The sequence below is a fragment of the Madurella fahalii genome (assembly GCF_045866475.1).
Source record: "Madurella fahalii IFM 68171 DNA, scaffold_3, whole genome shotgun sequence".
In the NCBI taxonomy this organism is placed as follows: Eukaryota; Fungi; Ascomycota; class Sordariomycetes; order Sordariales; genus Madurella; species Madurella fahalii.
In genome coordinates this window covers 1,330,227-1,353,919 of record NW_027263973.1, presented here as the reverse complement: position 1 = coordinate 1,353,919, position 23,693 = coordinate 1,330,227, and the positions used below count along the sequence as shown (strand labels likewise).

Below are 23,693 nucleotides of genomic sequence, written 5' to 3'. Positions count from 1 at the left end.
CTACCACATATCGCTGTTCTCGTTGTCGTCGTCAAACTGCTTGGTGTCGCTGCGGCCGTAGTAGTAGCTCTGCTGTTGCTGCTGCCCCTGCCCCTGCCCCTGCCCCTGCCCCTGCCCGCTGCCGCTTCCGCTACCCTGCCGGACATGTCCCTGTTGTGGAGCTTGTCCCTGGCCCTGCTCTGACCCGTAACCATCCTGAGCAGGATACCCACTACCGCCGCCGTTCTGTTGGTAGTGTTGATGCTGATGCTGTTCGCCGCCGCCGTGCTCGTACTCGTAAATCTGGGCGTCGTCTACATACTGGACACTGCCGTCGTGCTGGATCGGAGCGTCGCCATATTGATTGCCGGACTTGGGGGACACACGTTAGTGAAAGCGCCGAGGGAAAAGATAAAAAGAATGGGTGACCTACGCGATGGTACTCAAAGTTAAAGTTCCCATCCTGGGCAGCCTGCTCAGCCATCTGCTGCTCCATCTGCAGTTGCGCCTGCTCCGCTTCCCGACGCTTCCGCTCCTCCTCTAGCCTCTTTTGCTGCGGCGAGATGGGCACCTGGAGTCCGGGGTGCATCGCCTGGACTTTGGCCAGGTACGAATACATAAAGTTGCTGAGCAGAACCTGACTGTGTAGCGACCGGCGGGGGTTGGCGAGCTTGATATGTGCCATTCGGTAGATAGCGCGTTCCTCGATGATCTGGAATCTCGTCCAGGGGTAGTCGACGTCCGGGCGGAGCTGCCGCGGAGGCGGCTCGGGGCTGAGTGGCCGGTGCTCCTTCTTCTTGTGGCTTGATTCCTTATCGCCCTTCTTCTTGGAGCCTCCAAATAAGCCCCCAAAGAAACCCTCTCGTTCCTTTTTGCTGTCACTTGATTTGCGATTCGTCTCCTTCTTTCGTTCGTCATGGGGAAGTTCGATACTGTCACGATCCAAACGTAGGCTCTCGCGCCCTTTGACATTGTCGATCGAGCTCTGGAGGACATCGAGGCGGGCGTTGTCGTGGCTCTTCTCGCCAACCTTGCCTTTCGTTTTCCTGGCCTGTTCCTCTCTTTCCCTCTCTCGTTCTCGCTCTTTCTCCTTCTCCTTGTCCCGCCTCTTCTTCTCCTTGTCGTCGCTTTTGAACCATTTCCAGCTTGAAGTCGACTTGTGGGACACTACGCTATCACTGTCATCCTTTTCCTTACCCCTTTTATCAGCCTTTCTTTCGACTGAGTCGAACGTGGGAATGAAGGTCAGGCTGCTTGTGGTGCTACCGCCGCTTCCAGGTAGCGCGTGCGGGTGGCTGATCTCGCCGAGAGCGTTTTCACCCTGGCGTGCCTGCTCTTTAACACTAGTCTGACGGCCAGGTGCTGGCACCGGCAGCTGCGCAGTCTTCCCTAGACCTGGACGCTTAGCAGAGCGTGCCGACTGTGCATCCGCAGGAGACTGCTCGGGATAGGTCTGCTGCGACACGGTCTGAGACGATGATCTTTCAGGAAATGGTCGAGTCGACGGTGGAGTCTCTTCAGGCGGGGGGGTTTCGATTATCTGAGGAACAGGTGGGGTGGGCGCGTGTACTGTGGATGTCGACGCTGATCTGGCAGGCAGTGATTGTGTTGATGGGGGTGAAGGGGGTGTAACGCTACTTCCACTATCAACTTTGGCTGAACCATCCAGGGCAGAGAGACTCTCTCTCGAGAAATTCTGCTGTCTCCGCACCGTCCTGGTCGGACGTGAATAGTTCTCTGTTATCGGCTCGGAGTTGACTCTCGACAACGGTTTGCCGATGGCTGGGTCCATTGCCGGCATTGGGGGTTGTTCCCCGTTACTATCCTTCTCGGTTTGCCTACCCGCAACCCGCTTCGAGAACGGCACGCGCTCCCCGTAACGCTGACTGCCACCTTTTCTATAAGTTGTTTTTGTTGAGCGCCGGAGACCCATGCCAGGGGCGACCGGAAGGATCGGGCTGTCGCCCTCGGCATTCTCTGATCTTGTTTCTTGTGCCAATCTCTGCACCGCTTTCGTGGGATCATTGACCAACTCGCTAAGGCTCAGCTCAGGGATTGTGTGGTCGCTTAGAGATCGTTGTCGGTCTAGCCTGTCAGCGCCATCGACGTATCCTTCGCCTCCTTCGCTACTTGTATTGACTTGACGTGAGAGCATCGACTTTTTCCTTCTTAGGCTGCCCGAGTTATTCCGTTGCAACCCGTCGGCGGAGAGGAACGACTCCCCGGATCTTCGCTTCATCGATTGTACTCGGTTCTCGAGAAAGTTTTTGAAGGCGGTGGGCTCAAGCTCCGGGTGTACCCTTGCGGGCACCCATAGCAATCGAGAAGGGTCGGCTTCGTCGTCATCGCCCGTCGGAGCTATCGACGGCATTGCCGTCAACGACACCCCCGAGAAGGCGAGAAGATCGGGATCGGTGGTGTTGCCAACGTCCATCGACATTCGCCGCAAAGCTTGCAGGTTGCTTAGCTCCTGTGCAATATCGTTTGCATTATCGATGTTAGTGAGCGGAAACTGCGAGGCCGAAGCGCTCGACTGGACGTCTCGCAACGACGGTGAAGGTGACGGCGGAGGCAGAGGAGACTTGGGGCCGTCGCCAGCTATCCTCGCGGGGAAAGTTTGGGCTTTCTTGAGACTGCCATTGATCCCCCCATTTAGTAGGCCAGCGCCGTTAGTTGTAGAGCTAGTTTGGTCCGAAATAGTGCGCATTAGCCGCAGACGGTCCTCGCCCGTGTTGTCCAACTTCTGAGCCTTCTCCAACTGCTCGTGCTTGGACGCAATGAAACTCAGCGGCCGGGTGTCCTCGGCACCTGAGTCGTCGTCGTCCCCGTACATTGTCCCTATCGCTTCGGTGACGTGGTGGCTAGGGTCGGAAATGGACAGCTGGCTCCCGTGACCGCGCCGGCTTGCGAAACGACCGCCAACATCACGGGGTCGGGTCGAGGTCTGCAGGGCAGAGTAGAAGGTTAGTCGCGGGTCGCGCAGCACGAATCCCTGGTCCACCGGGACCCATAATTTTTCTCCGTGCACAACATGGCCACTGCCGCTGTTCCGGATGCACGAGGGGCTCCATGGTCCAGACGCGGACGTGCAGCAGCGGCCGAACGCTGAGCGTACCATCCCGGAACGGGCCACATGGGGATGAGCAATCAACACGCACCATCATCGAGAATGCTATAGGGCCCCGGGGGAGGCTAGATGCCGAGACGAACCCCGTGGGTGTGCTTCTTCGGCTTGTCGAGAGCGAGGAGGAGTGCGTCGTCGGTCAACCATGGGCGAGCAGCAGGAACACCTCTGACAGGCTCGGAGAGACGCTGTGTCACGGCGTCCGGCGAATGAAGAGCGATGTGCCCGGAGAGGGCCCGGCGATCGCGGACAGGGAGTCGGAGGTGCGCGTGGTCGCAGAGCGGCGGCGGCGGGGGAAAGCGGGCGATCTCGTTCACCGTGCCATGAACAGGGGGGACCCGGAGCTTTTCGTTTCGCTTCGCTGCAATGTCTCACCAAGCGTCGGGCTGCCGCGACGCTCCTCGGCCACTGAAGTGCCGTCGTGTGGTTTCTACGCTCTGAGGTACGGCGATAGAAGACGTCTTAGAATGGCGTAGGTGCTGTGTAAGGCGTAGGCATGGGCACAAGCATAGAGTTGCAAGGATGGTGTGTTCTCCTCCCCCGTCTGGTCACGGCAAGTAATTCAGCGGGCGTTGGCGGGCGTTGGCGGGCGACAGGGGGGGCTTCGGGGTCGGGATCAGGCGCATCTCCTTGGTTCCTTGTGCATTAGTGGCCTTCCCGTCACGTGCAGGGGCCACCGAGGTGCTGAATTTGGAAGCCGGAGCCTGGAGAGGCTGGCAATTGGGCGGCTAACAACCACAGATTGCGACCGAGGACCCCAAGGGTCGCGACTCCTTTTCCCACCTCAAATGCGACAGCAGGGGAGGGGCGCTTTGGAGCCAGGGCCCGAAGTTTTGTGTGCTGGGATTCTGCCGGCTCGCTTCGAGCCAACATTTTCATCTTTGTGCGAAACCCGACCAATTTTCAGACGACCAAGTCCGGCACCTGCCAGATTCATGTTGGATGTTGTCACCTCGGACTTTCTGAGTCCCAGCAAGTCTATCTAGGGCCTTCGGCCGGTTTCGCCGCAGGGACGCTATCCTGGAGCACTTTGAACTTCGACTGGTTTCTGGCCAGCCTTCCAGAGGTTATAGCCTGCGAGCAAAGTTGCAATTCCATTGCAGTGGCGTTGACTGCGTCATGGGCTGGATGAATCTCCATGATGCCCTGGTTTGTTTCTCCTCGAGACTAGCAAACCGGGTCGCCCATAGCCAGGTTTGGATTGGGCTGGCCTGATCGCCGCGGTTCGCATTGATCATTGATGCGCTCTGCTTGCCTGCCGGCTGGTGAAGGGAAGGGGTTGTCTTGTACAGTACAGTACATCCCGGATTCACCGCGGCGGCAGACACCATCGCCAGTCTGGTAGGAGCCGCTCCACTGTTCCCAAGAACCTGAGATCCACCCTGTTCGGACACCCGCAACATACCTAAGTTATCGACACCCCATTTGCTTGAGCATATCGTGATAAACGCGGTACAATTTTGGCAACGTTGATAACTCAGAGAGGCTGTCTCGCAAGCGCCGGCTCTGGTGTGGGCGATTCCTTCTGCATGGTAACGCCATCCCGGCAACCAATAAAAGTGGATGGCAAAGACAACCAGCACACTGCCGCCGAGTATTGTTGCACCACGGGCATGACATGCAGCTCGACACTTGAGAGCTCCTCCAGGCGGTAGCGGACCCAGCGGTTCTGTCAGACTTCGGCAGGACTGTTGTGCCGTAGCTATTCTTGCGTTGCACTGCGGTCAGGCAACGATTTTCGTGTATGTCGGCGGGCTAGAGCTGATAGGATGGGCGCACTTCGCTGAAGCGCATAAATTTCCGTTTTGCATTCGACTGTGCTACCAAAGACGACGTTGACTCGTTCCAGTAACATCCTTCAGTCCTCCAGGTGGTCCGCGGATCTAGCTAGGGAGGGAACCAGGAAGAACACGACCACATCCGGGGCAGTCGAAATGTGTCAACTAGCCGCAGGGCTAATTGATTTACTCTGCAGGATGCATCTATCGATCTACAGGTCCTGATAGCATACATCTAGAGAATCCCAAGCCCTACGTATCAAGGAGATAATCGTTGATGGCTTGGTATCGAACACTAGAACATATCTTTAGCGTGTTGACAAAACGGTCTATATGCGTGATCTCCGTATCTTCGAGGTGGGCAACGCCCGTTACTCTACCCCTCCTTCTACCTCGTATGTACAAGCGCCTCTACCATTATCGTTACCCTCTATACACTACGCCTATCAAGCGCCCTACTCGCTCCTCCCCACCTTTACCGCCTTCGCCCTCTCGACAACATCCACCCACACCTTCGGCCGCCTCCTCCGCTCAGCCCCAACCTCCTCCAACGCCGCCCCAAATCTCAACAACTGATCCTCCGAACACCACTCCCCCGTAGCCATCAACCCCACCGGCACATCATCCCCGCCTTTCCCCGGCACAAACCCCGCGGGGACCGACAAGCTGGGCAGGCCGCAGAAATTCGCCAGCCACACATACTCCATGCTCTCCATCGTCCTATCTCCATCGTTGACGCCGTACCTCAGCTCCCCGCCGCGCTCGTCGGGGTTCCCTATGGGCAGGCCCTCGCAGGCCGTGGTGGGCGTGACGATGATCATGCCGGGGTGCTCGGCCCACAGCCAGGCGAGATGCTGCATGAGCAGCCGGCGGAGCTTCTGGGCGAGGAGGTAGTCGGTGGCCGGGGTGACGCGGCCGAGGGCGAGGAGGATGCGGTTGGCGGGCGTGAGGTTGCCCGTGTCGGGCAGGAGGGTGGCGGCGTCGGTGAGCACCGTCAGGGCGTGCGCGAGCTGGCCCTCGGCCAGGAACGGGATCGTGATGGGCACCACCGCGTACCCCTGGCGCGCGGCGAGGTCGCGGACGAGCGAGTTGCACAGCGTCTGGATCGCGGGCGTCGCCCGCGCGAACCAGTCCGTCGGGATGCCGAGGAGCTTGGCGTCTTGCGCCGACGGCTTCAGGCGTAACGGCGGAAACGGCGACGTCGGGTGCGGCGTGGACACTACTTGGAAGAGGGCGGACAGAGAGGCCATGTCCGCTGCGATAGGCCCAAGGCAGGCGCAGGTGATGCAGTGGTTGGGCCCCGGGCGGAAGGACAGGCGGCCGTGGGTGGGCTTGAGACCGAAGACGCCGCAGAGGCTGGACGGGATCCGGATAGAACCGCCCCCGTCGCTTCCTAGGCCGACGGGGATGAGGCCTGCGCTGACCGCGTATCCAGTACCCGAGGACGAGCCGCCCGTGTAGTAGTTGCGGTTGTGCGGATTGCGCGGGGTGCCGTAGATAGGGTTATTGCCCGTTGTGTCGAGGCCGAACTCGTGCATGGAGAGCTTGCCGAGGATGAGGGCGCCGGCGGATTCGAGGGTCTGGACACACCATGAAGTGATGTGCTTGTCCTCTGGCGAAACGTATGTGTTGCGCGAACCGAGACAGGTGCGGTAGCCGTCCATGTCGTACTCATCCTTGACTGCCGTGGGGACGCCGTCCAGGGGTCCAAGGGACCGGCCTTCTTTGTACCGCTTCGTGGACTCGCGTGCTGCGGCTAGCACCCTGTCGGCTTGCGTCTCGAACCAGGCAACCGAGTGCTCCGTGGGGTTGGGAATATCGCGCCGGATCAGGGGGAGCAGGGCCTCGGCGACGTCAGTTGGCGTCAGCGCGCCAGAGAGAAACAGCTTGCGGTAGTCGGCCACCGAATAATACTTGGCTTCAGGATAGGCGACAGCCGGGTCTGGTTTTTCTTCTTCCTCTGCTGTTGCCACCAGGACCTCATCGTCTTCAAGACCGCCAGGGACCTTGGGGAGAGGAACGACCTGTGGTTCAAACCAGGGCTCGTATTCCTGGATGTACGCAATGATATTTCTCAACGAGGCAAACCCAGTGTTGTACCAGATTGCTTCTCGTATGAAACGGAACCACTCCATGCTGTAATCACCCATCAGCACACTAGAAGCGTGTCCGTTGCTACGGGTGGCATACTTACAGATATGCTGCGGCAACGAGGACAAGCCCCCTGAGGGCCGGGTTCTTCTTTCTCTCATTGCGGTAAGGGATATCCGGGCTACCATCCTTTTAGAATTACACTCTTCTGGGTTTGCTGCTGTGCAGGCTATTTAGCGGTCTTGACGTACCCTCTCAACGGCTCAGGCCCGTTGATGAATTTCCGGGGTTGCGGCATAGCGACCCCCGTTCGTTCTTGGCAAGCCGTTGCTGATGGTGACTGGGTCGAGAGACAGCGGGCATGTGCATGCAACTACTTTAACACGCGATTCCGGTCTGTAAAATCACGCCCTGATATGCTGTGGAAGGCCACATTTGCCGGGGACGCGCAGTGAGAGCAGCAAGTTCCACTGCTAATATGGAACAAGGCAGGAAAGCTGATTTCCTTGCGACCCCTGTCGGGTCCGTGGGGCGTCCGAAGTTTCGGATCTTACAAACCACCGATTGACATTGACTGTCAACGCGTCCCTTGTCACTATTGGCCTGCCCTGTCCCAGCCTCGTGTTGCGTTGTTGACTCGTGCGGAGAGCCGAGGCAGCATGGGTCGTTGTTTGAGAGACGCATTTGACGGCAATTCAGCGCCTGTGATGGCCCAAGCCGGGTATGTGTGTACATACCTTATTTGTTAACAAAGGCATGACAAGATGGTTAGCTTGATGCACCCTGACAACGGTTCATTGCCATGGCATTGTCGTCTAGAGTCAAATGAACTGGGTGCAATTTGGTGCAGATTTGGTATCCCATCGTCTGACTGACATCCTAATCTTAAATTTGGCCCGTGAAAGCAACGTGAATGCGTCTGAGATGACTTCGCTTCGTGATCCTGCTGATGTCTGGCCAGGTATCTCGAATTGGGCATGTAATGTACAGCACTACGAAGCGTATAATTACTGTATTACAGGTCAGGCGGTTAGACCCCAAATGCGCCCAGGGAACAATGTCTGTGTAACAGATGATCCAGAGCAGCACCGTTGGCGGGGTATCATTTGAGCTTGCCAGTCCTCCATATGCTTGTCCCGACGCAGTACTCCGTATATAATCCTAGCACACCGCCGGATACAGGCACACAACGGCAAACGCGTGATGCAGCATGCCGTGGCTTGCATTGTTTGTCGGCGCCTGAATTACTGTACTGAGAAACTACTAGAGATTGGGCGGTAATGGTCCGTGCGTTACACCTGCTTGGGTCTCCAGTTTTGATCAATAAAATAGGGTGGGCTCCCTCGTCATCTTCAAACCGAAAACACTCAACTCAGACTATTCTCACCATGTTCTTTCATCTGCGAAAACCATGTATTTGAACAGCGACATATGGTACAGCGTTCCTAGTCGTGTATCGATTTTTCTCTTCAAGCACAAAAGAGCGGCGCGGGGATGAGCGCCGCCGAGTGCTCCGCCGGCGGTAGCGGAGACGGCGCTGAGCAGAACCGAAAGAAGCTGATTGTTGGTTATCCCTTCTTTTTCAACAACAGTTCATGGTTGAGTGCCATAGCGTGCTTGGTCACTCGCTCCCCCTGTAACATAGTAGTGAAATACAGATCTTTATTAACGCAGTCGTTCCTAGGAGGAATTTGGATCCGTCTTGGATGAGTCGCTTATCATCCTGATCGCGGATGAGCGAGATCTGGTCAACGAGTACAACGAGATCAGGGGTGTCTTGAGCCAACTGGCTGAGCCGGCCCGGGCGGAAGCTGCCACAGGCTTTGACCCGTCGGGCTTGGGTTGTCTAACTGAGCTTGAAGGGTTGCGCATTGACGAAACAACAACAACCAGCGGCAATGGCGTCTCCGGGGACTCGGTGGGCGAATATGCTACCACAGCATCCGACTTCTCGGACCAATCCGACAACTCTAGACTCACCAGTCAGACCGACATGAGCGAGACCCAGAAGGTGCAAGAACTCAAACTCATCTTCCAAGAAAGATTTAAGGACCATACAATTCGGTTCATCCTCAAGCAAAGTGACGGGAACCTCGAGCGCGCCTTTGATGAGCTGCTCAACCGTCAATATCTTGAGGATTCCGGATCGCTGCCGAAGGGCATCGACGGCTTCGTTGGCGCGGATGAAGAGGGACCAGCCCCTAGAGGAAAGGCCAGCCGCGCTCGGAAGGCAAATGCAAAGCCCAAGAAACTCGCAATTGACTACAAGGCCGTCTCGTCCACAATCGACAACGAGGAACTCGAAGGGGCGAAGGACTTTGTTCGGCCGCCGACTTCGCGTGCCGCGAGCTCAACAAGTCGTCTTCGTCTTCCGCTGACGCCGACCTTACCATCTACAACATCAGCAGCAGCATCACCCTCGCCCGTAAGCCCCAGTCTGAGTACCGCCCACCTCCACACTGCCGCCGCCGCCCTCCGGCGGATGGGTCCTCTCGGCCGACAAGGCGCCGTAGTGTACACGGAGCGAGCGCGGGAGGGGACGCGCGCGTTTGCCGCGCAGGCCTCGCTAATGGCTGACGCACACGTAGCCCGGCAGAGCACGGATGACACCATTGACCTCCACGGCGTCTTTGTCCTCGACGGGGTGCGCATCGCGAGGCAGCGCGTCTGGGCGTGGTGGAACAGTCTCGGGGAGGACCGCAAGACGGCCGCCAAGATGAGCGGCTTCACCGTCGTCACCGGAGTTGGGAAGCACAGTGCCGGGGGAGTCTCTCGTCTGCGGCAGGCGGTTGGCGCGTATCTGAAGAATGATGGATGGAAATATGAGACATTGACGGGGAAATTTTATGTCATTGGGAGGGCATGAGCCTTGTTGGTAGTTGGCCCTCTCGGAAGATCAGGTGGGCCATCTTGGATTCCGAGCTGCTGAGGAGTTAGAGGCTTGATGGGCTTTGGACTGCAAGATACCCGTTGTGTTTGGATGATGTTTGCATGTCACAGTCCGTCTGGGATCCATTTAGAGTTACTTTACGAGATAAAGCTGAGTTCGCTCACCGATGTCCTTCCAACGTCTTTTCCAACGTCGGTGTGTCGAAGCCGGATGGCGCCGAGACTGTGACAGGGATCGTAGGTGCAACCCCAGCCACCCGACGGGTCCTCCAGGAACAGACGCAACCTTGGTAACTGCCCCGGACAGAGGTAGCCAATCAGCGCCTGCTCCTGCTTACACATGACGCATGACGGCACCATGACCGCTCTGGCCTGGGCTGTCTGGGAATGAGCTCTTTCCCGCTCCCAACATCAATCGTGTCGCCAAACCATCGCCGCCGGAGACGCCTACCTTTGTCACAAACGTCAAGAGATATCACCAGCCATCATCGCCTACCTTCTGCATCAACAGTTCGAATTAATCCGTCGGTCGCACGCCGCTGCGCGGCTGAATTCCCGACGATGACCAAGTTGGCGGAGCTCTTCGCATCGAGCGGGCTCCTGCTGACAACGCTCACAACCGCCGCTGCCGACGTTTACACGCCCAAGCACGAGGCCGGACGATGCGCGATTCGCTCCCATTGCGGATCCAGAAACATCTTCAGCCCCAAATTACCCTGTGTCGACAATGGGCTCGCCGAAGAACCCGACGATAAGCTGCGGAAGCAGCTGATAGATCTCTGTGGCCCGAAATGGAGCGAGGGCCGTGTGTGCTGCGATGCCGAACAGGTCGACGCACTCAAATCAAATCTACAGACGGCCAACCAGATAATATCGTCATGCCCTGCGTGCAAAGACAACTTTTTCAACATGTTCTGTACCTTCACCTGCTCTCCGGACCAGTCCTTGTTCATCAACGTGACCGAGACAGCCGAAAAGAACGGTAAAAAGATGGTGACCGAGTTGGACCAGTTGATATCAGCAGAATATGGGGAAGGTTTCTACAACAGCTGCAAGGACGTCAAATTCGGCCCGACAAATTCGAGGGCGATGGACTTGATTGGTGGTGGCGCGAAGAATTACACCTCCCTACTCGAGTTTCTCGGCAAGAAGCGTCTTGGAGGCTCGCCGTTCCAGATGAACTTCCCTACCAGCTACTCCGAACCCAGCATGAAGCCACTTCCGATGACGCCCAAGAAATGCAACGACGAGGATCCCAACTTCCGCTGCGCTTGCATCGATTGCCCCGAGGTTTGCCCGCAACTGCCGGATGTCGAAGAGGCGGGATCGTGCCATGTCGGCACGCTACCGTGTCTGTCGTTCGCTTCGATCCTGACGTACTGCATGCTGTTGCTATTATCAGCGGCCGCAGTGGTGGGCCACATCGCGTGGAGGAGGCACGCCAAGCGCAGGAGTGAGAGGCTGAGGCTGCTCGCAGACGCCACCCCTAGTGATGACGAGGACGAAGGCGACCTCACCGAGAACGGCGCCATGTTCGATCGCCCGCAGAACACATACATCATTAACACTTGGTGCGACGCCGCGTTTGCGCGTCTCGGGCATATGGCTGCGAGGTTCCCGGCCCTCACCATTGTGACCAGCTTCCTCGTGGTCCTCGTGTTGAGTGCCGGCTGGTTCCACTTCGAGATTGAAAAAGACCCGGCCCGCTTATGGGTGAGCCCGACGTCGCCGGCGGCCCAGGAGAAAGCCTTCTTTGACTCCAACTTTGGGCCCTTTTACCGAACCGAGAAGATCTTCCTGGTGAATGATCTTAACGCTTCGGCAACCGGCCCGGTGTTGACCTACGATACCCTCATCTGGTGGATGGGGGTGGAAAAGAATGTTCGGCAACTTCGAGGGAGCAAATTTGGCAGCACGCTCCAGGATCTTTGTCTCAAGCCGACCGGCGACGCTTGCGTTGTCCAGTCAGTCTCGTCGTACTTTCAAGACGACCCGGATATGGTTGACCGAGACGGCTGGAAGGACAAGCTGCGGGAATGTGCGAACACGCCGGTCGATTGCCGTCCGGAATACGGCCAGCCCTTGGAGCCCAATATGATCCTTGGTGGCTACCCGGAATCTGGCGACCCCGCCGACGCGACCGCCATGACAGTTACGTGGGTCTTGAACAACTACCCAGAGGGATCCCCCGAGGCCGACCGTGCTATGGACTGGGAAGAGGCTCTCAAGAACCGGCTGCTGTCACTCCAGGACGAAGCAAAACAACGCAATCTCAGGCTTTCCTTCTCCACCGAGATCAGCCTGGAGCAGGAGCTCAACAAGTCCACCAATACCGACGCCAAGATCATCGTCATCAGCTACATCATCATGTTTCTCTACGCATCGATTGCGTTGGGCTCTACCACGCTATCGTTCCGGGACTTCCTACGCAACCCGGCCATTTCGCTGGTCGAGTCCAAGTTCACCCTGGGCGTAGTGGGCATTGTTATCGTGTTGATGTCCATCACAGCATCCATCGGTCTGTTTTCCTGGGCGGGCCTGAAGGCTACGCTCATCATCGTCGACGTCATTCCCTTTATCGTCTTGGCTGTTGGTGTAGACAACATCTTCTTGATCGTACACGAATTTGAGCGGGTAAACATCAGCCATCCCGACGATATGGTCGAGGTTAGGATATCCAGAGCGCTCGGACGGATGGGGCCATCCATTCTTTTCTCAGCCATCACCGAGACCATTTGCTTTGCGCTAGGCGCGTTCGTTGGCATGCCTGCGGTCCGGAACTTCGCCATCTACGCTGCCGGGGCCGTGTTCATCAACGCGATCCTCCAAGTCACCATGTTCGTCTCGGTTCTCACGCTCAATCAGATCAGAGTCGAAGACTCTCGGGCAGACTGCTTTCCGTGTGTCCAGGTCAAGTCAGCTAGGATACGCCTGAACGGTAACAGCGGAAACGGCGCGCGGTACTACGAAACGCCCACGGAAAGCCTCCTGCAGCAGTTTATCCGCAAGACTTATGCTCCGAGACTTTTGGGGAAGAAGACCAAAGCGGCCATCATTGCGCTCTTCCTTGGCGTCTTCGCAGCTGCCGTGGCGCTGTTGCCCGAGGTCGAGCTCGGCCTAGACCAGCGCGTCGCTATTCCCGACGACTCCTACCTAATCCCATACTTCAACGATCTCTACGACTACTTTGATGCGGGGCCACCTGTGTACTTTGTCACGCGTGAATTCAACGCGACGCGGAGGGAGCAGCAACAGAAGATCTGCTCCCGCTTCACGACTTGCGAGCAGCTATCCCTCACCAACATCCTCGAGCAGGAGCGAAAGCGGGATGATGTTTCGTACATTTCCTCTCCGACGGCCGGATGGATGGACGACTTCTTCCAGTGGCTGAACCCCGAGAACGAGAAGTGCTGCGTGGAGGGACGCAGGCCCTGCTTCGCGAGACGTGACCCGCCATGGAACATCACGCTAGCCGGCATGCCCGAGGGGGACGAGTTTGTCCACTACCTCAAGAAATTTCTCACGTCGCCTACCAATGAGGACTGTCCGCTGGCCGGACAGGCATCGTACGGCTCTGCCGTCATCGTCGACTCGGAACGCGACACCATCCTGGCGAGCCACTTCCGCACCAGCCATCGGCCGCTCCGCAGCCAGGAAGACTTCATCAAGGCATACGCCTCGGCCCGCCGCATCGCAAACGATGTCAGCAAGAGTACCGGGCTGGATGTCTTCCCCTACAGCTTGTTCTACATCTTCTTCGACCAATACGCAAGCATCGTCTCGCTGACGGCCGCGCTGCTGGGCTCGGCCGTGGGGATCGTGTTTGTCGTGTCCGCGGCGCTGCTTGGCTCGGTGCTGACGGCCGCGGTGGTGACGGTGACGGTCGTCATGGCGGTGGTGGACATCGTCGGCGCCATGGCGGTCATGGGCGTGAGCCTCAACGCCGTGTCGCTCGTCAACCTCATCATCTGCGTCGGCATCGCCGTCGAGTTTTGCGCGCACATTGCCCGCGCGTTCATGTTCCCCTCGCGCACGTTCATGGAGAGGGCTAAGAACCGGTTCCGCGGGAGGGACGCGAGGGCGTGGACCGCGCTGGCGAACGTGGGTGGCAGTGTGTTCTCGGGCATCACGGTGACCAAGGTTGTTGGAGTGACGGTGTTGGCCTTTACGAAGAGCAAGATCTTTGAGATTTATTATTTTAGGGTGTGGGTTGCGCTGGTGGTGTTTGCGGCGACGCATGCGTTGGTATTCTTGCCGGTGGCGCTGTCGTTGTTTGGTGGGGAGGGGTATATCGACCCTGAGAGTGAGGGTGGGCTGGAGGAGGATCTGGCGAGCCGCAGGTATAGGGCGCTTGTGCCTGAGGGGGAGTCGGACTCGGAAGACGAGGACTAGGAAACTCGCCGGGATCGCCAAAGCACGCACACGGGAAAGCGAATCCGGAGGAAGGATGCGTTTGGTGGCGATGAGATTGACCCGATGCTAGACTCGGAATTGCTGTTTGACGGTGAGGAAGGCCAGTCAGCACCTCTGTATCACCGAAAGATAGGGGAATCGAGCCGGAGTGCTGCGGAAACTCGTCTAAAACTAGGCGGCCGGCGCGGTCGGCGCAATCGGCGCGGTCGGGGCTCTGGATCTGGCGACTCGGCCGGCTCGGCATCGGCCTCCGGCGAGGATCTTAATAACGTTGAGGTACCTCCTCTGGGACGGCGTGTGGCTCGAATGGGCTCGCACAGGAGGTCAGCGGGTCCTCTGTTGGTTATCACAGAAGAGCGTAGTCCTGACAGGACTGCAAGGATGAACGAAGAAGGGAGCCACGGTGACGCGAGTAGCCATTCTGGGTCCCTGATTCCGGAGGGAAGTAACCAAGACAAGAGCAAGGACAAGGCAGCCAGCGTCCCATGATCCGAGTTCGGTTTCAACTTGTTTCCTGATTCTGTATAGAATGCGTTTATTGCTTGTTTACTTAGGAGAGAAGAGGGTGGACAGGGCGACAGAACAGCGAGGGGTACGAGCGGCAACACAGCATCTACACACTTGGAGTAATGGACTTGTTTGTGCTTTGGGATGATGTAGGGTTCTTGGAGTATTTGGTCAGGTAGACATCTTTACGTTACACGGAGGACAAAACCACAACTTGTATTCAATGGAATGGTCAATCCAATCATCATCCACGTATCCGAGATAAGGTACGCCTGCAAGTAGTGGTATTCTCGTTTGCGAAGAACAGGAGGTTACCCGCATTACTAAGCACTCGCTTCCGTCGGTAGGTCCCAGGTCGTTTGTCTCTCGAGCCGGATTGTCATCTGCCGAAAAATTCCAAGAAAGTGAGAGCTCAGCATTGCAGCGAGACTAGCGCCACGCGCAAACGGGCTTCGGCACATGTTCCTGACCGGGGGGTCTTGGAAGAAGGTGGCGTTTTACTTTTTCTTCGGTTTAGCGGCGGCGACTCGCCCCGACCAAACGGCTGGCTTTGGTTCTCAAGTATCCATCCACGAAGATCTTCAGTTTCGAATGTGCCTCGCAACCAGAGGGAAAAACCACAAATAGTACCTGTTACCCTATCCCTGTCCGGTGGCAAGGCTTCGGATGATCTTGCCGACCTTTTATGGGTTGCCGAGCGCTGCACCTTGACTCTTATTAATTTTTGTTTTTCCCTGCTTGGGAACTCTTGGGGGAGATATGCATCGATGCTGCACTTGCTGCTTTGAGCCGTTGGTGCAGCACGCAAAAGCACGCAGTCGTTTGGTGCGCCTAGTGGATGGCGCACGTCCTGATGCTACCATATGTTCTGCCCTGTCATGCACAATATCAACATCGGATGATTCTGGACCCGGCATGCCGTGGGAATTGGGATCTCACATATCCAGACGCAGCAGCATTGCGGTTCAGCGAGCTTACCTTGGCTACTGCTAGGCCGCTCCGGGGTAATGGTAGCCCTACCTTGCCATTCCCCCACCGACTCTCGCCACGGTCCAAGGTTCGATAACCACGCTCTGACGTGACAACTCAGCCCTCTCGAGTCACTGGCAACGGCGCTGTGCGACACCGCCTCCCCGTGGCGTCAACCACCTGACAGCATCCCATGTTGTTGGTGCAACCACCCACGGGACGCCAAGCCGTCCAACAACGACGGGAGGTCCATGTGGAGAATGGGGAATATGGGGAATGTCCAGCCGGTCCGCCCTCTTTTAAGCCTGCGTGCCGAGGCAGCGCAAGCTCGTGGCCAGCCGTACGGTTATCCAGAATTGGTTGCAATTGAGCTGGACGATTGGACCTGACATCTGCCGATGGATATTGAGGGTGAACACCCGGCGCCCCTCCCCCTCACACACAGCTGGGCTCCACGGCCCCACCACCATGTGCCCCCGGCAATACTGTTCCAACCCATGTTTGCCAGCCCAGCACTTGGGAAATTGTAAGCTGATACGCGGCGCGGATGACGTGGGTGGTGACGGCTCGCTCTCACCTTGCCCATCCGCGGAGACCGGCGTGCCCGCAATATCATACCTGGGCCTGTCCTGACGAGGCGGTGTCCGCCCGAAGCTTTCCAGGTCCGGAAAGGAGACGCCAACTTGGTGAATCCTACGACGACTTTCGAGGGGCCCCCCAATCCCGTCTCTCGTCATGGGGGAGCACACGGCATCTCCTCATGGCTCGCGGTTCCGGGAAAGACGCAGCCAGCTACTAGTGGCTCAAAGCCCGGGTTGCGTTAACTCGCCATGCAATATCTTCCCGCGGTGTGGGACACCGGGGATCGCCTAGTGCTGCACCAGGGCCACCAGCCAGGGATTCGAGCACTTGCTGCTGCCCTTCGAGATCGAGGGACCGAAATAGATTAGCCCCGAAGGAGCGAGATGCGCTGTATCCTCGTTTGCCGGCTGGTTATTCGGTTGCCCTACCCCAACTTATCCCCATGTCTGTCTCGGCATTGGCGGCGACCCGCTCATGGGACCGTTCCCGTTATACCTACTAATAGCTTCGCATACATCCCTTGCGCCCTCCATGCTAACGAATACTACACACCCCTTTTCTTTCAACACCCGGACCTCGGACGTGGCCGGCCTAGCCTTTTCAACAAGGAAGAGCCCTTGCGGATCAAGTCTGGGGCTGGTTGGGACGCGATGATTACAGACCGGCTAGTACAGGTGCTGAGCCAGCACTGGCCCTTGGTGATCCTTGCCGCCGGTCTCGCCTGGCTCGTGAGGAATCGGTATCACAATGGCCTGAACAAGTATCCGGGGCCGTTCCTGGCCTCCCTGACAGATTGGTGGAGGTTCTTTGACGTCTATCGGCGGCGGCCCGAGAGGTCACACATCGCGCTTCACAGGAAATATGGCCCCGTTGTCCGTCTCGGGCCCAACACGCTCTCGTTTTCCGATCCAGAGGCGCTGAAGACCATTTACGGACTCAATAAAGGCTTCATCAAGGTGTGTTTGGGCTTAGCCAGCCGGCGGAAGGGCCACGCTGACGGGTATACAGTCCGACTTTTACGTGGTTCAGCAGTCGGTGGTCAAGGGCCACAGCTTACCGTCGCTGTTTAGCACCACCGACAATGACTTCCACATGCAATTCCGCCGCTGCGTCAACTCGGCCTTCGCCATGTCGGCGCTGGTGCAGTACGAGCCGTTCGTCGACAACACCACCAAGCTCTTCCTGAAGCAGACGGAGCGACTGTATATCGACAAGCCCCGGGCGTGCGACTTTACGCGGTGGCTACAATTTTACGCATTTGACGTCATTGGCGAGATCACGTACAGCAAGCGGCACGGGTTCATCGAGAAGAACGAGGACGTTGACGGGATCGTGGCGTATCTGACGAAACTGTTCCTCTATGTTGCGCCAGTACGCCCCCCCACCCAACCCCCTAACCCCCTCTTTTTATACCCCTGATGTCACTTTACTGACTTCCTTGCCACAGATCGGCCAAATTCCCATCCTCGACCGCTTCTTTCTCAAGAACCCCATTTACCTCAAGCTCTCAGAATGGGGCGTCTTAGACGCCACTTTCCCCGTCGCCAAGTTCGCGCGGGCCCGCATGAACGAGCGCCTACCCGAGCTCGAGAACAAGGACCTCACGGCCACGGAGAGAAAAGAAAAGGAAAAAGAGCCTCTGCTGCCCACCTCGGAGAAGGAAAAGCCCGTCGTCAAGTCCCCCGACCTCCTGTCCAAGTTCCTCGCCGCGCGCGAGGCCCGCCCCGAGTTCATGACCGACACGCTCGTCCAGACCATGGCCGTCTCGATGGCCTTTGCCGGCTCCGAGACCACCGCCATCTCCCTCTCGGCCGTCTTCTACTACCTCCTCAAGACCCCGCGCGCCCTGGCCCGCCTCCGCAGGGAGATTGACGACGCCGCCCGCGAGGGCCGCTTCAGCGACTACGAGACGGGCCTGGTCACCTGGCACGAGAGTCAGACGCTGCCTTACCTGGACGCGTGCGTCAAGGAGGCGTTCAGGCTGCATCCCGCGCCCGGCTTGCCCATGGAGCGGATCGTGCCCGAGGGCGGGTTGGAGATCGCCGGGAGGTGGGTGAAGGGCGGCACGATCGTGGGGTGCTCGGCGTGGGTGATCCATAGGGATGAGGAGGTGTTTGGGGAGGATGTGGAGGAGTATAGGCCCGAGAGGTGGCTGGAGGAGCCGGAGAAGGTCAAGGCTCGGAATGGCACCATGTTGCAGTTTGGGATGGGCAGCAGGACGTGTATTGGGAAGAATATCAGTCTGCTAGAGATTTATAAGCTGGTGCCGAGCATGTTGAGGCGGTTTGAGGTATGTTTGCTTGTCTTTTTCCCATTTTCCTTTGTTTCCCCCTCTTCTCCCGCCCCCCTCCCCCCCCCGCCCCCCCCCCCCCCCGGGGTTTTGGCTGGGTACTGATTTGGCTTGATGATAGATTACTTTTGACAACCCGGACTCAGAGTGGGAGATTGTGAATGCTTGGTTTGTTAAGCAAAATAACTTTGTGACGAGGTTTAAGCTGAGGGATATTGTCATGCCGGAGAAGGGGGCTGGGAAGTAGGGCGTTTTGTTTTGTCTGGCTTAGATGGTTGTGTCATTTACCGAGCAATTGGAATTATATCCTTATTTTCCTTACCTACCCTGGGGAAGTGGCTACGGGACAACCCGGTTGTATTTGCTTTACTCCCCCTTTTACAGGCACTCTAGCTTACCCCGAGCCTTGTTGCCAAAGCTCGGCCTCTCGACATGGCTATTGAGCCCTAGCAGAGTGATGCTCTCCCGGGACTCGGAAGTCGTTAGCGCAGCACTGGCCATGATAGTTTTCACGCGCTACCGGTCAGACGGTTTCGAAATGTCTTTGGTATGGAAGAGATAGCAGAATTGACTCTGTTAAGCATACAAAACTCGAAGTTCCTCGATGGTGCCCCCTAGACAGCTGCAAAGCTACATTCATGTTTTCCGGTCCCTTTTATCCCCAACAGTCAGTTAACAATGATGGAGTTAGCTCTGTCCAACCCACCATTGTCTCAGGAGACGTATGTATTTCCAGGAAGAACAAAGGCCTTTGTTTCCATTTCTCAGGTATAACCCATTGCAACAGCGACTGCCACTCGAACCATCTATCATCACCGCTCAGGCAGCCACACCTACGCCCTTGCAAGAACCCAATTGGCAAGGCTACCACAACGAGACCAACGCCGCACTAACTGACTGAACTTACAGAGATGCCCGTCTTAAGCCGTGCCGGCGAATGGGACGCAGCTAGTATCTATCTTGTCTTCGGCATAGTATTCGTGGGAGTCAGCCTCATCGGCGTAGGCGTATACTTCATCGCAGAGCATCGCTGCCATGCGCGTCAAGCGCCGGAGACGATGAAATGGAAGCTCAAAGATGGCGCGGGGCGTGGCGCTAAGGCATCGCCTGCACCGTATGCGCAGGACGACGAGGAATGTCTGCTGCCTCGGTATCCACCGAACGTTCTGGTGCGTTCTGAGGGTGAGTCGGTTAACCCGGTTGACTCGTGCTAGTACTCTAGTAGTTGTGGGGATGCATCATGCTTGAGCCCGGGGCCGGGAACGGTGCCGTAGAAGATCTTGTACGAACATGAGCGCGCTATGGTCACACGGCTAGGTAGCAGTAGCGTTGAGTGTCTGTTTGGTAAGGCGAGAGCAAATTGAACAATGAGCAGAGTTTGAGTTGGACGGAGCCCGGCCAACCCCGGGATCTTGTATACTTGACAGACGGGGGATGAATTGGCTAGGCTTGATCCCTGAGGATTCGTGAGGTTTTTGTCGGGGAAACAGATACCGAATCAGTGCTTATGCGTAAACGTAAGTGAGAAAATCATAAATGACTAAAGGCCGTTGCTCAATAACCAGGTATTAAGAGTAGACGTGGTAGACACGTATTTGGGTTTCTGTTCGGGAACTGGGAGCTGCTAGCAGTTTTCTGGGCTGGGTATCTATCATGATAACTGGAACCTACGGCGCCACGTTAGCAGCCCTCTAGAAGAGATACGTCAACCTCCTTGGTTTACGGCCACCGACTTGCTGATGTTCGTTTCTGTGTGCTTCAAGACTCTATCAACCTGACGTGGGTTGTAGAGGTACTTGCCTCTATGAGTTCAATATGCAAGTGGATTGGTCATCAGGCGCGATGGCTGAGTGGTCTAAAGCGTGAGACTCGAAATCTCATCTCTTCGGAGGCGTCGGTTCAAATCCGGCTCGCGTCGATTTTTTTCTTGGAACCTATTATCGAAACCTGTCCCTTTGTTCTTTCGAGATGTCGTTGAAAATCGATCTTGGAATTTCTGCTCTTGAGGCTTCGCGTAGTTTAACTGTTCCTTACACAGTGCTTATGTATCGCAACCAGAAATTTTCTTGCGCATAGTCTTTACCTCTTGATTGTACGCTATCTCAAAACCAGAAAACCAGGATTCATTCTCCTTCGTTACCTCTAGGGCGTAATGCGATCAGCTAGCTTTCGGATCTAATCGTCTTATTCACGTCTGATAGCAGCTTCTTGTGAAAGCAAGACTACTCTAACCCCATGACGCTGTCAAATTTCATACAAACATATGGTGCTAGGTCAGAACTTCAATCCCACAGAGCTCAATATCGGGCTACGGATTTTATGCGATAAAAATTCTAGTTGCGTTCTGCAGACCCTATATGTGAACAAAGATGTTCCTTTGTGTACGCCTACGCTGTATCAGTTGTACAGCTCCTTAGCGGCCACGATACCTGAACAACCGGACTATTTCCCCACATCTTTACATCTCTACGCTGCAGCCCATCCTACCAGGTGCTATGGTTGGATGTATATAAATCCCCCTTCCCTTCGCCCTTGTGCTCCCCAGAACCACACCAGCCGACACTCATTACCATCATTACCGCCACCAACACCGGCAACTGGAACTACCGCGAGGAAGCAACCTAACCCCAAACTCACAAGATGTCGTCCCTCATCGCCGCCTTTACTACCAGCGTCGATACCCTTGCTACTAATCTCCGAGGGTGCATCTGGGAACCCGGTTTGCCTGAGATCTTCCTTTGCTCCACCTTCTCCATAGCACTGTTCCTAGTACCGCTGATTGCGTGTGCCATCTTTTCTGCCACTTTCTCGGCTGTCTTTTATGTTGTCTTCTCTGTCATCTCCGAGGAGGTGCGGAAGGAAATGGAGAGGGAGACCCGTGAGAGAAAGCAGAGGGGCGGATCTGATGGTAAGAAGGAGGGGGATATGGAGGGAATGAGTGCCGGTGGTGAGACTAGGGTGGGTGTTACGGTAGAACGGGGAAAGGAGAAGATTACCCCGGGAGGAACCGGAGAGAGGTGCGGTACTTGTGCTTGTGCTTGTACTGGCCGTGGTAAATCTTCGTAGTTCCTTGAACTCCTGTAAGGATTCAGGACTACTGAAGATTTTCCCTCAATTTTCCTTTGTGTCCGTCCAGCCCAGGGTCTTGCAACAGCAATCTGATCCTGGTATGTTCTGATGACTAAAAAATAAATTATTATTGAATTGAAACAGTCTATTACCAATGTTATATACCAGGTGAGTACAGGAGTGGAGGAAATGGTGATCAAAGGACGATTGATGAAATGTGTTGCGGGTGCCTGAATGTACCGATTACATGACCCAACATTAAGAAGTAAGAGCATAGTGTTCTGAGAAAAGAGGCGGGGAGATTTGTGAGATGAACCCCCCATACGCATCTTAATTCTGATATCTTGGACCGGTAAGCATCGTCCGTAGGGCCGATTAACGATGTTGGATGTGGACATCCGGCTGCTAGTGTCCCAAGCCACTATGCCCATGAGCACGTAGACAAGGGCTTCGCGGTTCTCAAGGACAGCGGTGCAAACCGCCGAGGCTATTAGATACAGCAAAGGATGTGACAAACCGGACTACAATCAAGCGGCCCTTGTCCAAGACGGAGGATGCAACAACCCCATCCTCACTCCTCGCCCTTCCAGAGAGTATACCCATAATGCCAGCCCTCACCATTCAACATATCGCCGCGGATCTTATACGCGTCCTCGAGGGCCCGGACGCCCTCAAAATCCACCTCCATAACCTTCATCACCTCCTCATCCACGCCCCCCTCCCACCCCCCACCCGCCGGCCCTTCCACCGGCACCACGACCTGGCTCAGCCCGCCGGTATTACAGAAGGCCACCACCGCCGTGTTCTCAAACGCCCTGGCCACGAGGACGCTCCGCAGGAACAAGCCCTCGCAGTCGGGGTTGAGCCGCTTCCTCGTCTCGTCCAGGTCGCTGCCGTTGACGAGCCAGAAGGACGGGATGACGACCAGCTCGGCGCCGTCGGCGACCAGCGCGCGGAACGCCTCGGGGAACGCGAGGTCCCAGCAGATGAGCAAGCCCGCGCGGAGGGGCCGGCGGCGGCGGCGATGGTCGTCGTCGTCGCCGCCGTCGTCGCCGCGGAGGAAGGGGGTGTCGAAGGCCGTGTGCGGGGTCTGGGCGGTCCCCGCGGTCAGGTGGGGCCGCTCGGTGTGCCAGAGGTTCTTCTTCTGGTAGTTCCCCAGCAGGGCGCCATGCGGGGAGATCCAGTAGGCCATGTTGCGGATCTCGATCAGGGTCTGGGGGTCTCTGTTGGCGTCGTGCGAGAGGGCCCGGTCGTTTTGGATCGTGGTGGCTGTGGCTGGGTGGACCTCGCAGATTGTCCCGGGGACGATGTTGATGTTGAGCTCATGGGCGAGGGCCTGGTACCGGGCGAGGTAGGGGATCGAGGCCTTGCAGGCCGAGATGAACTCGGGGTGGTCCGGGCACCAGGAGGTGAGGTGGTACTCTGGGAGGATGGCGAGGTCGGCGCCTTGGGCTGCCGCCTGGCGGAGGTAGAACTCGGCTTTCGCAAAGTTCTCTTCGACGGCGACATCCTGAGATAAGGTGTAAGCAGAATGAGAGTAAGGACTGGGACGAGTCAGATTGGAAGAGTAGTAGAATGTGTTGAAGATACAACAGCAACCATATCACTGAACGGTATCAATGCAGAGGATGACATCACCAGCTCACCTTCGGCTGCAGCTGAATCACAGCGAACTTATAGACGGGCGCCATTATTATTGATTGATATCGGAACTTTTGTCTTAAAAAGGGGTCCGGAAGCTATCCAGATGAATTATGTCCAGGGGAGCCGACACTCTTTGAACGAGGAGGGGTGACCCAGTACTTCCGGCCCCGGAGCGACACCCCGCTCCGAGTGGGCCCCGGAGGCTGTGTTTTGCCAGGGTTTCCGGTTTGCTCAGCATCACCGGGTGCAGAAGGTCTTGCGGTGGCCTCTAACTGGTATACCCGCTGAAAGACTCACACTTGTAAAACGGACTAGACCAAGAGAGAGACACTCACGTAGATTGCGGTGCATCTATTGT

General features: G+C 56.8%; 7 protein-coding genes and 1 non-coding gene across 8 annotated transcripts; 5 read left to right on the top strand and 3 right to left on the bottom strand.

Moving 5' to 3' along the window:
• Nucleotides 1-2,812, bottom strand: MFIFM68171_05883 (uncharacterized protein; the record flags this gene model as incomplete). The annotated part of the gene is made up of 2 exons (XM_071061303.1): nucleotides 1-351; nucleotides 413-2,812. 2 exons carry the CDS (start codon nucleotides 2,810-2,812, stop codon nucleotides 1-3), a joined length of 2,751 nt encoding a protein of 916 aa, XP_070917404.1.
• A 236-nt stretch (nucleotides 2,813-3,048) lies between these two features.
• MFIFM68171_05882 (uncharacterized protein) lies at nucleotides 3,049-3,579 on the top strand (the record flags this gene model as incomplete). The annotated part of the gene is made up of 1 exon (XM_071061302.1): nucleotides 3,049-3,579. The coding sequence occupies one exon, from the start codon at nucleotides 3,049-3,051 to the stop codon at nucleotides 3,577-3,579; it is 531 nt and encodes a 176-aa protein (XP_070917403.1).
• A 1,757-nt stretch (nucleotides 3,580-5,336) lies between these two features.
• On the bottom strand, nucleotides 5,337-7,270 carry MFIFM68171_05881 (uncharacterized protein; the record flags this gene model as incomplete). The annotated part of the gene is made up of 3 exons (XM_071061301.1): nucleotides 5,337-7,017; nucleotides 7,076-7,153; nucleotides 7,224-7,270. The coding sequence occupies 3 exons, from the start codon at nucleotides 7,268-7,270 to the stop codon at nucleotides 5,337-5,339; spliced, it is 1,806 nt and encodes a 601-aa protein (XP_070917402.1).
• A 1,196-nt stretch (nucleotides 7,271-8,466) lies between these two features.
• On the top strand, nucleotides 8,467-9,838 carry MFIFM68171_05880 (uncharacterized protein; the record flags this gene model as incomplete). Its single annotated transcript, XM_071061300.1, has 2 exons — nucleotides 8,467-8,535; nucleotides 8,657-9,838. 2 exons carry the CDS (start codon nucleotides 8,467-8,469, stop codon nucleotides 9,836-9,838), a joined length of 1,251 nt encoding a protein of 416 aa, XP_070917401.1.
• A 584-nt stretch (nucleotides 9,839-10,422) lies between these two features.
• NCR1 (niemann-Pick type C-related protein 1) lies at nucleotides 10,423-14,253 on the top strand (the record flags this gene model as incomplete). Its single annotated transcript, XM_071061299.1, has 1 exon — nucleotides 10,423-14,253. The coding sequence occupies one exon, from the start codon at nucleotides 10,423-10,425 to the stop codon at nucleotides 14,251-14,253; it is 3,831 nt and encodes a 1,276-aa protein (XP_070917400.1).
• A 2,729-nt stretch (nucleotides 14,254-16,982) lies between these two features.
• MFIFM68171_05878 (Cytochrome P450 monooxygenase andK) lies at nucleotides 16,983-18,869 on the top strand (the record flags this gene model as incomplete). Its single annotated transcript, XM_071061298.1, has 4 exons — nucleotides 16,983-17,288; nucleotides 17,341-17,703; nucleotides 17,780-18,622; nucleotides 18,744-18,869. The coding sequence occupies 4 exons, from the start codon at nucleotides 16,983-16,985 to the stop codon at nucleotides 18,867-18,869; spliced, it is 1,638 nt and encodes a 545-aa protein (XP_070917399.1).
• Nucleotides 18,870-20,458: 1,589 nt separating this feature from the next.
• MFIFM68171_t95 lies at nucleotides 20,459-20,540 on the top strand. The gene has a single exon. It is a non-coding gene; the product is annotated as a tRNA-Ser (tRNA).
• Nucleotides 20,541-22,262: 1,722 nt separating this feature from the next.
• MFIFM68171_05877 (Putative hydrolase, carbon-nitrogen family) lies at nucleotides 22,263-23,382 on the bottom strand (the record flags this gene model as incomplete). Its single annotated transcript, XM_071061297.1, has 2 exons — nucleotides 22,263-23,201; nucleotides 23,338-23,382. 2 exons carry the CDS (start codon nucleotides 23,380-23,382, stop codon nucleotides 22,263-22,265), a joined length of 984 nt encoding a protein of 327 aa, XP_070917398.1.
• Between the last annotated feature and the right edge of the window lie 311 nt (nucleotides 23,383-23,693).